We start from the raw sequence: 12,143 nt of genomic DNA, 5'->3' as shown, positions 1-12,143 counted from the left end.
ACTGTGTGGAGTAGGAGGGGCTGCAAAGGATAAGGAGAGCATGGCCTGGCATCATAGAGGGCTCCCACGCTGACCCCTGGCAGTACCTCGGGCTAATTGTGATCTGGAAAGAAGTAGGTAGCATCTCGGAGCCTTAGTTTGCCTCTCTGTAAAATGGGCATAATGGTGCCTGCCTCGAAGGGCTGTCCCGAGGAACGGACTGCCGCGTGTAAAGTCTAACGCCTGGCTGGTCGTGCTTCTCGCTGCTCCGGTGGGATCCCAGGGTCACATGTCCGCTTTCCATTTCTCACCTAGGTACCTTGGGATCACGAGGCCGCTCACGTACCCGGTGAGGCAGAATGGGAAGTGCATGGCCAAAATGATTCTCTCCGTCTGGCTTCTTTCTGCCTCCATCACGTTACCGCCGCTCTTCGGATGGGCTAAGAACGTCAACGATGACAAGGTGTGCTTGATCAGCCAGGACTTCGGCTACACCATCTACTCCACGGCAGTGGCATTTTATATCCCCATGTCGGTCATGCTGTTCATGTACTACCGGATTTACAAGGCCGCCCGCAAGAGCGCCGCCAAGCACAAGTTCCCCGGCTTCCCTCGCCCCGAGGAGCCCGACAGCATCATCTCCCTGAACGGCATGGTGAAGCTCCAGAAGGAGGTGGAGGAGTGTGCCAACCTTTCGAGACTCCTCAAACACGAGAGGAAAAACATCTCCATCTTTAAGAGGGAGCAGAAAGCAGCCACCACCTTGGGGATCATCGTCGGGGCGTTCACCGTGTGCTGGCTGCCGTTTTTCCTCCTCTCGACGGCCAGACCCTTCATCTGCGGCACCGCCTGCAGCTGCATCCCGCTGTGGGTGGAGAGGACATTTCTGTGGCTGGGCTATGCAAACTCCCTCATTAACCCTTTTATATATGCCTTCTTCAACCGGGACCTGAGGACCACCTACCGCAGCCTGCTCCAGTGCCAGTACCGGAATATCAACCGCAAGCTCTCGGCCGCAGGCATGCATGAGGCCCTGAAGCTCGCCGAGAGGCCGGAGAGACCCGAGTTTGTGCTGTAAGGTCGTTTATCACTGTTTTCCTTTTCTCCCACCCCCCCCACCCCCCCAACCCCTTTTATGGAACTTCTTGAAGCGTATCCCAGAGGGCTAGCTGATGTTCTTCCAAGCAGATCGGGTCAGAATTGCGAATGCCGTGCACTCCAGTCCTCGGCCCAACAGAATTCCCAGTCCCCAAAGCCAAAGCCGGGTACTTTGCGGGACTGGAAGACAGGACTGATCTGTTGACGAATTGCAGTCGGTGTGATGGGACAAGGAAGGTGCTGTGTCCCATCCTTTTCCCATCAACAACATCCAGATCGTGTCCCGGATCTCCCGTCCTCGTAACACTATTGCTTTCATTGCTGTTTCTCTTCCATCCAGTAAAGCTGTTTTGATGACCTCATCCTTGGCTGATAAAGTCGTTTGAGAAAGGGAGCAAATTCATACAGGCTAAAAGGAAGCAGCCTGGGACAAAGAGTGGTTAGCATGGGGACGTGCCAGGATGAGGCCAGTCTTGAAAGCCTGCAGAGCTTTTAGGAAGCGTTGCCCACCTTTCGGGGGAGGAGAGAACCCATGATGTTGCTGAGTCTGTCTAGGAGGGCTCAGTGACCTTCCCAGGAGCGATTGCAATAGGTGCTGGGATCTGAAAGGGGATTTGCAGAGGGCCAGCAGTGACAAGGAGGTGGGTGTTTCCTGCGCAGCCCGCACCTGGTGAGTTTGGCATCGTAAAGCAGGAAGGAGACAGTAGAGTTCTTTAGGGCGCTCAGCTGGCCACACCCGATTTTGCTTTAAATTTGAGGCAGTGGCCACGTCCTCCTGTGGGAAAGCTGTTTGGGGGGCGAAGAAATTGGGATGAGAGGATGGAAGGTACTGGTGAGAGAGAGAGAGCAGAGCAGTGTCGGACAGGAGAGTAGGAGGCGCTACTTTTCACCCGACCCGGAGGGAGGGAGCAGCCAGAGAACCAGGGGCCGCCGTGGCCGTCTTGTCCAGGCCCTTCATTTGGCAGACGAGGTAACAGAGCTGGAGACTAAGGTGGCCCCCCAGTGAGCTAGTGCATCATCTTAATCTGACTTCCATGAACTCTTCATATATTACATTCCTTTATGTTATACGTGTGACAACATATACACATATGAACATGTGTAACAACCATGGCAAAGGATACCTTCCTGCTCCCACCTGTCTCAGGGGAGCAGCCCCGCTCCAGGAGGACACCAAAGTGCCAGAGGCTCCAAACCTAGCATAACCCCACACACACTGCCCCCCCCCCCCCCCCCCCCCCCGCCACCTACCGCCAAATCCACCACCAATGACTAAAAACTTCTAGGAGTTCCACCTGTTCTCTGACTTCACCAACAGAACATATTTGCCTCTGGGTCCATAGCTTTTTATGGAGGCTTGGATATTGTTTTCCTGTTAGTCCAAGACAGGGGTCAGTGAACTTTTACTGTGAAAAAGATGGTAAATAGGTCAGGCTTTGCCAGCTGTAGGTCTCTTGAAACTACTCATCTCTGCCTTTGTTGTGAGAAAGCAGTCATAGACATCAGTAACCAAATGAGCATGGTCCTGTACCAGTAAAACTTTATTTACAAAAACAGGCAGTCAGGTGAATTTGGCCCACAGGTCATAGTTTGCTGTCCCCTGGTCTAAGAAAAATCACTATCCTCTCATTACATCTCTCTCTGTTTGATTTGGTGTTATTGATTTTATTTATAATTATATAATCTAAAAATCATTTGGAATAATTGGCCTAAATATCCGTTAACTTCAGGACTTTTTTTTTTAAGTTTATTTACTTATTTTGAGAGGGAAGTGGGGCAGAGAGAGAGAGGGAGAGAGAGAATCCCAAGCAGGCCCCGCACTATCAGTGCTCAGCCCGATGTGGGGCTCGATCTCACTAACTATGAGATCGTGACCTGACCCAAAATCAAGTGTTGGACACTCAACTGACCGAGTCACCCAGGTGCCCCAACTTCAGGAAATTTCTAATAAGAGAGTTGGAATAGCTGCTGATTGAAAGAATCTATGCCAGGCAGCTTTCTAGTCCACCCAATGTGTGAAGGCTCCTTTTTAAGTTCTTGCTTACAACTCTGCCATACATTGAGAAGGATGTAGAAAATGCATGATCTTTCCCATCCTGCGTATATTTCTATTGGACAGACCAAACATAAACATACACATATGCACGCTCATCCTGTTCGTAGTAAGAACGACAGAAAGGTGGCAACAGGAAAAGCTATGGGATTCAAAGCAGAGGAACATAACTGAGAGCTCACCCTAACCCTGACCAGGGAAGACCTTGGAGGATGTGGTCTCATGTATGTCTCTGAAAGTAATCAAGCATTTATAGCTAAAGGAGTGTAGAAATGTAAAGGCAGCAGTGTGGGACCTTATGCAAAGGACAGTCTGGCTGATGCTGAGCACTGGGGTGGGGCAAGATTTGGAGATGACACCTCAAAGGTAGCCTGAGATGAAATTATGAAGGCTCTTCCATTCTGGCCCCAGGAATTTGGGGCTTTAGTGTAGACAGGTGTTCTCAACCAGAGTTGGTTTTGCCCCCAAGGGACACTTGACAGTGTTTAGAGACATTTTTGGTTGTCACAGTTGGGGGAGGGGAGGGCCTACCAGCCTCTAGTGGGATGCTGCTAAACATCCTGGAATGCAAGGGCAGCCTCCCTCAGCAAAGAATTACCCCACCCTCGATTCTGTAATGCTGATGTTGCAAAGCCCTAGCGTGGACAGCCGTGAGCTCTTGACTGAATCTCTGTAAATAGGAGAATGGGAATCATCAAAGTGACAGACTGATCCAGGGACACAAGGTGAGATGAGTCCGAAGGTGGAGGCTGGAAGTAAAGTCTCTCCAGTGGCTGGTTTTCTCCAGAAACATTTGAGGCCTGTTCTGTGCAAGCCATGACGCCAGGCACGTCGGGGGATGGAAAGATGAGGAAGTGAGCGGGCCTTGCTTCTGGAAGCTCACAGTCCGGTGGGCCAGGGTGGCAGGAGATGTGGCAGTGGTGTTTAGTAAGAGACTAGTAACCAGAGTACCGCGTGCAGGCCACACTGCACACTTGCGCTCAGGCACACACTAGCTGGATGACCCAAACAACTCATAACTCTCCTGGAGTTTCTGGAACAACGATTAGTGTCAAATCCATAGCTCACAGCAAATCTTCTCAGGATCCTCTCTCCACCCCCTGCCTTTCTATTCAGCACCTACACTTGTTGGCCAGCCTGTAGACTCAAGGTTCCTCCCTCCAGTCTCTCCAGCCCTTTCCTCCTCTGGCTGCTTGGGTTCTACTCTCGTTCTAACTCTGCCTTCTTGGCTCTATTTTTTTCCCCTGCATAATAGTTTTCTTCCTTCTCGGTGTAAACAGTCTACTAGATTGTGTATTGCTCTTTCCAGATATCTACCCATTTCTTCCCGTTTTCTTGATCAGTGTAACGAAAGAGTCAGGAGTCCAACAGGCAGTAGGGAATCTTCCTTGATGGAGGGAGTGGATAGAGAGAAAAGCTCTGTGTGCCTCGCTGGTAATTTTAATTCACTTCTAAATTATAACCTTTGTCCCCTTTTCACAAGTGTTCGAATCTGGTTATACAAAACCAAGTGTGATACTGTGACACAAGCAGGGATCCTTTTGTTTTTCTTTTTAATTTGACAACCTTATCTATGGATTTGATTTGAATCGCCGTCAACTATTTTTACGTGTCACGTTGTGACAACTTTGGCTCTTGGACACCATTATGGTGAACTATATGGAAAAGAAATGTATGAAATACTTCCATATAAAGGAATTTCATGGAGTTGTGCTGATGTAGCTCTTCCTTCCCCTCTCCCTTCTTCTCCTTGGTGATCATAGTGTCTTTTTCTTCAAAGCAGACTTTTATAATCCTGTTGATTTCAGTGGTGAGCGATAGCAGAATAATCTTGGGTTCCTGTTACGAATTCTGTCTCTGCTGCTCCACGCTTAGCGCTGTGGCTTTGGAGTTCAGGGTGATTCTGCTTTTTCTTTATGGAAACCGGTGATAAAAACAAAAACAAAAAACAAACAACAACAAAACAACAAAATGGATCCTAGTGGAAACTGGAAGGCCCTGAAATTCTGGGTTTCTGTGGTGGGACGTTGCCTTAATGGCAGAAATGAACAAAAAGTTTGCTGTTTCGGGAATTCCCTCCCCACCCCCATGGTAGTAGTTTCCTCATCATTAACTAACTGTAATTTGGCTCTTTATTAAATCATCAGTTAGTAATAATAACAGTTTGTTTGTGTCATGCTTTGGCAGCGACCTGCATTTTAACTTTGCAATATCTCTTTAAAATAGGAAAGGCAATGGGGCACCTGGGTGGCTTATTTGGTTAAGCATCCGACTCCGGCTCAGGGCGTGATCTCGGCTCAGGTCTGTGGGTTCGAGTCCCGCTTTGGGCTCTGTGCTGACAGCTCAGAGCCTGGAGCCTGCTTCAGATTCTGTGTCTCCCTCTCTCTGCCCCTCCCCCGCTCATGCTCGGTCTTTCTCTCTCTCTCTCTCAAAAAAGAAACAAGCATTTAAAAAAAATTAAAATAGGAAAGGCGGGCAATTGGCCTCTCATGCTTTTTCTAACATACTGTTTTGTTTTCTGAGTAGATACACACTGCACCAAATAACATCAAACGGTACAGATGGGTATACAAGAAAAATAAGCCTTGGGGGAATGTTTTGGAGAGGAATCCTGAAAGAGGTGGTAGTTGGAGTGGACCTTGAATAAAGAGCAGGAATTTAACTAGAAGGAATGGCAGGGGTGGAAGTAGGGCTGAGTCTACTCATAGCAGACGGGACAGTGTAGACACAGGGACACAGATGTGGAGGCAGGTAGATAAGGAAACTGGGGCAGGTCTTCAGCACTACCTGGGAGCTGGGTAGAGTCAGCACGGAGGACCAGGCGGGTAGGAGGTGAGATGAAGGCTTTCGAACAGGAGTGAGAGCAGGACTGCAGTGTAGATGGGGCTTCACAATAGGGGACGGGAGATGGGTTAAGAGACCAATATGAACGTGAGGTCTCCTGCCACAAGGGCCCACATGAGAAGGGTGGTATTGAGATAGGAAAGAGGCCAAGGATGTCTGAGCATTTGGTAGTTGGCTGGTAGGCGGGTGGCAAGGGAAGGGGGGCCTGGGAGATGGTGCTACGGCTTGAGGACTGGAGGGATTCAGTCCGTTTCACGAACCGATGTGAGCCGAGCTGCGCTGAGCTGCAGAGAAGTGCAGTCTCCCCTCTGTGCTGAGAACCAGCCGAGGCCCCAGGCCAAGAATAGGCGTGGTGCATCATCAGGGACACGGCCTGTCTCCGGTGCCTGTCCCCACAAACCCAGGAGCCTAGGGCTGCGGGTTTGAGCTGAAGTGTGGCGCTTCTCTTTAGGCACCATTCTGTGAGGTGACAGACAAAGCAAGAGACGGTGTCTTATGGAGAAACTGAGCCTGTCACCAGGCAAACCCATCTGCCCAGTTTTGAGAACCAAGTGAGAGTGGCACTGTCGATGAGATGGGGAGGCAAAGCCCAGGGATGCAGGGCCCGTCCCCACAACCCCGATAGACTTAGGTCTCAAGCTCACATGTGGTGTTCAGTAAGTTGAGTCCTTTGAAGGTAAAGAGTTAGGGGAGTGTGGACCTGGAGGGAATGTGGCTCTACACCAAGGAGAAAGAGTCTTGTCCTCAGCTGTTGGCCAAGACTCCTCCGTGACTCATGCCAGTTCCGTGAATCTGGGAGGAAGGAGGTGAGGGAGATGGGGTTTCCTGGCCTCTGTACACTTGTCTTTCTATGAAGCACCCCCCTAGGCTCGAAGGGAGGGACACTTCTCATAAGCGGTCATCATTATCCTTTTCATGCGGGGCACGTACAATAGTATTTTGCAGGGATTTTCGAGAGTGGAGGCATCTTTGCCTACAGCTGTATTATCAAAGTGAATGTCTAAATGGGTTATCCGGGGCTGATTTGCAAATATATTAAGGCCCTGGCAACTTACAGAAGTTATAAAATTTATGAAAAGAGCCACAGCACCCTTTCTTTCCTTTTAGAAAAGCTCCTATAACCCCTTAAAAGCCATAACTGATTCAAATTACTGAATGCTGTAAAAAAGTGAATCCACCTACCACAAAACGAAACCTCACATTTACGATTCTGCTAAATCATTTTCTTGTCTTCTCTCTCTCTCTCTCTCTCTCTCTCTTTCTCTTTATAGACAAAACTCTGACTACTGTAGAAAAAAAAGTCATGATTCATGATCAAAAGCGGAATAGCGGAGATGAAATAAACCAGGCAAGACAGAGGTGGAAACAATGCAATCCTTTGCTGAGACTGCGGAATGGAGCGTGGCTTTGTCCTTTCCTGGGATGGCTGACACGTGACAAGCAGGGTGATCTGTTGTACAAAGCATATTAGGAGGGAGATGGTGACCTCTCCTCTTTTTCTGTGGATCAGTGCTCTTGTGTGCCAATGAAAATAGTGCTCAGTTCAAGACAGCCAGATCGGCTCAGCACTAAAGCATACAAACAGAGTTGAGTCTCAGAAAGGAAACAGTTTCTGGTGCTGTGCGTGTGTCCAAGTCCATACAAACGGAAGAAAGTTCCAATGCTCACTTCCCATGCTTCCGAGTCTAGGCATTGTGGTGAATATTCAGGAATCACTCACGAGACAGAATGTATTTTGTGGTAGGACAGAAGGGTGTATTTCCAAGCAAACTGTGGTAAGCGTAGTGTTGAATATGTTGCATGTCTGTGTTAGAAAACAGAATCCCGTCATCAGCTAATATAAATGATTTCCCAGAGCAGTGTCTGGTTTAAAGCTTCTGTCAAATAGTTTTCGCTTTTTTTGCAGGGTTCCTGTCACTTCCCCACCAATGTACTTTTCTTTGTTAACTCATTGATTGTCACGGTTTAACTCAGGAACAGATCTCAGGATGGAGAGAATCCTAAAACCTGAATAAAGCTTTTTCTTGCACTCACACTTCTTCTGAAGGGTCCTGAGAGATGAAGGGGATTCCTTCTGAGAGGAAGGATGTGTACCTGGACGAAGAGGGAGTGCTACCTAACTGTACTGTATACAAGCACGGTTATTGGCACAGAACTTTTGGCCCTCGGGTTCTCACCGATGCAGTGGGCTCCCGGGCTGGTCCATAACTGTGTTCTTCTGGGGAGGAAGTGTGGGAATAATGGGGTTTCCATGAAAGGTTCTGATGCTTTCAGAGACAGAGCATCAGTATGTTAATTCTTCTTGGGCAGCGCTGTATTAAAGTGAATGGTGCGAGTTGGACGTCACTGGGGCCGCTGCTGGGAAACACTCCGAATACCATTCCGTTCCTTCAGGAGGATTTGTTTTTTGTGTTCTCTGTATTCTAAAACAAATGTGTGCCTGGCCAATTCTGTTCCTCTTTCCTGTCTCTTTCCAAAGTGGTAGATGTTAAGGGCAGGTCAGGAAACAGAAGAGGCCCCTTTGTGGATGGTTTTTTTTTTTTTTTTAACGGTACTATGTAATACGTAATGAGACAGGAAGGTGGCGGATCAGAAGGGTACCTCCGAGGGGAAAGAGCGAACACAAACCTTCATCTGATAAAAGAGAACTGACAGAGAAAATTATTTTCCTACAAGAAATGTGGCTGTTCTCTCACTGGAAAATGTGGAATTATGGATTTGGATTATGGGCAACGCGGGTAACATGGATAACGTGGATTATGGATTTCTTCCGCTCTCACTGACGTTGCATCTCACCAGACACAAAGACGGGTCTGGAAGGGGAGGTGGGCTTCAGACAAAGCTTGTACAAATTCCTGAACCGCAGATTTGCTAAAGTGACTGTATATACTTACATTCATAATTTAAATTATTGATTCTGGTCAGATAAATGTTGTTAAATTTGAAAATGTTTTATTACATTACATCAAATAAAGTTTATTTGTAGCTGTAATAAAGGAACTTAAGTAATGATTTTTAATTGAAGGTCTGCTGTCATAAATATTGCTGTCTGTAGACTCGCAAAAGGGCAAGCTTTGTAGGTTTTGCTGAAATCCTAACAGGTAGTTAAGACAGTCTGTAATTCACTGCATGTCACTTGTCACTTTTTTTTTTTTTTTTTTTTTTTTTTTTTTACGAATGACTGTTGGGTCCTTGATTTGATTAATGGGCATTTATTGGGCTCCTACGACATTCAGCATGGTGGACATAGAGGGATCAAAGATGAATAGTGCAAGTCCTTACTTTTAAGGAGTGTGCCATCAGGTTGAAGGTAGACGTTCCTCAGATGGTCACCATATCATTTAGGGAGGGCCATGGCAGTTTGGAAGGAATGACTGGTTTCCTTCCTATAGCACAAGACAAGGCATTATGGTTAACTGGATTGATTCAGGTTCTCACATGGGTTTAATTTTTGAAATTCTGACATTCGCATTGGCTCTTTATCATGCCTGACTTGAATGCCTGGTGATTGAACTCTCTGGCCACACGTGCTTTTACACGCATGGCGGCCAATTGAAAGGGAAAGGGAGAAACCGAGAGAGAATGACAGAAATATCAAACAATTTATACTATTCCACACAGGACAACGTTTGTGCCAAAGGCACGGCTTTCGTTTTAACCAAGAATTGGGAGGATCACTGAGATAAGCCCTGTACCCATATTTTATGACTGTTCAGCGAGAATGACTGTTAGGACTTATCTCTCGACTCACTCAAGAGTGTCAGCTGTCACCCTGCAAGGCTGGGGATTGCAAAATGGTGCTCGGGAAGGAGAGTGCTCCTAAGCTGTAACTGAATGTCTCTTACCCCGTGTTTAGTTTTGTTATGTAAATATCAAACAGGGGTACTCATAGAGTTCCTAGGTTTTCTTGAAACCGTTTCATAATTCTTAAAGCCTTTACCACAGTTTCATGTGCTTGAGATGCGTGTATATGTTTTCGATGATCATATTTTCATGGAGTTTTATTAGATTCGTTGATTACAGGCATGATATCAACCATATGAATAGAAAGTTCAGGCCATTTTATAGATAGTTTATGCTAATGTAATGATTGTTTGAATTGCCATCTGGCGGTGGTAGGAATTTTCCTTGCGGCATTTTGACTGTCAACTGAGTCCTCGACTTAATGGATAGAAATGTTTACAAATCCTGTATTATTTATTTATACTTATTTATGTTTTAAGTTTATTTTTTTATTTTGAGAGAGAGACAGAGAGAGCGCGTGAACAGGGGAGGGACAGAGAGAGAAGAAGAGAGAGAGAGACTCCCCAGCAGGCTCCTTACTGTCAGCACAGAGCCCGACCTGGAGCGCGAACTCACGAGCTGTGAGATCATGACCTGAGCCAAAGCCAAGAGTGGAATGCCTAACCGAATCAGCCACCCAGGCACCCCATAAATCCTGCATTTTTTAAACAGTCTAGGCTTCCCATCCCAGGACCTTCACACACGCTTTCCCCCTCTATTCAGAATACTTCTCCTGTTTTCAAAGATTTATTTAATGTATGTCTCCATCATGGTTTAGTAATTCTTCAAGGGCAGGGACCGTGTCTGTTTTCCTCACCAATATGCCCAGCACTTAGCATTGTGCTTGCAACATATATAGGAGGCATGTAATAAATGTTCTTAATAGGAAGGAAAGAAGGACAGAAAGGAGGGAGAGAAAGGACAGGGAGAGTGGAAGGCCAGAGTTTCCTTTTTAATTTTCGGAGGAGACAGTCAAGGAAAGTTGGTGCGATCAAGTGACATGCTCCGTGAGTGGGACAGAAGGGGCTGGAAGTAAGGTCTCCCGTGTGCAGCGTAGGGCAGGCGCTCCACTGCACGGTGCTGCTTCTTTTACATGAACTTCTCGTGTCAAGAGAGCAACCTTTTCTTAATTTTCTGCACGAGTAGAGCAGAGCCACGTATGTGTTATGGCCCATATGTTGAAACTTGTTTATGTACAGCTCGCCAGATGGTCCCTACCAGCACACAAAGAAGACATTCCACAACTTTCAGGGGGTCAGCGTGCTGAGGAAGCACTGGACGAAATACGTGTTGTGAGGTCATCCCTTACTTAATCCAAGCCGTATAGATCCAAAAAGGAAAACCTGGTCAGACATTCAGTGTGAAGCAGGGAGACCTGGAGAACCAATTCCGGGGATCCAATTCTCAGAGACAGAAGTTGACGTAACTGGATCTCTCTTTAAACTTACTTTGTCCACATTTTCTCTGGAGCAGAAAAGAATTCTTAAAATACTTTGCTTTTTAAGCCCCTGCTGGCTAAATAAAATTTTTTTTTTTAAAAAAATTGCTTATGCAGTACAAGCGGCAGGGAATAAAATGTAATATTTTTTATTGTAATTTTTTACAATAAAAAATGTAAAAGGAAAATTCACGGAGCTAATCTGAAGCAGGAAGTGAGAGGTTGACGGCCATCAGAATAGGACTTGCAGGCAATTGTATTGGGGATTTGGCATTAAAAAAATGCTGAGTTGAGGGAATTAAGAGATATTGTAACCGTGGCTCTCTGAACACACCTGAAATCTTAGATTCTATTCAAACTATAAAATTTATGCTCAGAGATTATAGAACCAAAAAAAAAAAAGTAATGGGCAAGAAATATAAAGACTATAAAGAAATGAAAGCCTGATCCATGGTTCTACCACTAAGAAATTCATTCATTCTTCCATTCACTCCCTTATTCCAATACATATTTATTTAGTTATTTTTATTTTTTTAATATTTATTCATTTTTTGGGAGAGAGAGAGACACAGAATCCGAAGCAGGCTCCTGGCCCTGAGCTGGCAGCACAGAACCTGACACGGGTCCCAAACCCACGAACCACGAGATCATGACCTAAGTTGAAGTCGGACACTTAACTGACTGAGCCACTCAGGCGCCCCCATACATACTTATTAATATGTCAGAGACCGAACCCTAGGACCTAGTGGTGAGACAAAGATGATCTCCATTCTTGTGAAGCTAAAAATCTAGCAAGGAAGCCTCATGTGACACAAATGATTAAAATCCAGTGTGAGACATATGATGATGAGGCAAATACAAGGAGATCCAGAAAGAAATGCATACTTCAATATATGGATATGAACATTTAAATCTCAGTGGAGGAGAGAAGTGAGAGTCCAAAGTAGC

At 46.3% G+C, this 12,143-nt stretch overlaps 1 protein-coding gene across 5 annotated transcripts in view; it reads left to right on the top strand.

Moving 5' to 3' along the window:
* Positions 1-12,143, top strand: part of HTR7 (5-hydroxytryptamine receptor 7) — an 87,001-nt gene that overhangs the window by 73,916 nt on the left and 942 nt on the right. For 2 of the 5 annotated variants that reach the window (XR_007145175.1, XM_047824335.1), the window contains exon 2: positions 295-1,053. Coding sequence is in view for 4 of the 5 variants with exons in the window: in XM_047824335.1 (XP_047680291.1) it covers positions 295-1,053 (759 nt within the window). In the remaining variant the exon portion in view is untranslated. Of the gene's footprint in view, positions 1-294; positions 1,059-7,245; positions 8,999-12,143 lie in introns of those variants that run through there. The other 3 variants (XM_047824334.1, XM_047824336.1, XM_047824337.1) reach the window with 3 other exon arrangements.

The sequence above is a fragment of the Prionailurus viverrinus genome, chromosome D2 (genome assembly GCF_022837055.1).
Source record: "Prionailurus viverrinus isolate Anna chromosome D2, UM_Priviv_1.0, whole genome shotgun sequence".
In the NCBI taxonomy this organism is placed as follows: domain Eukaryota; kingdom Metazoa; phylum Chordata; class Mammalia; order Carnivora; family Felidae; genus Prionailurus; species Prionailurus viverrinus.
This window is presented reverse-complemented; position numbering and strand designations above follow the sequence as displayed.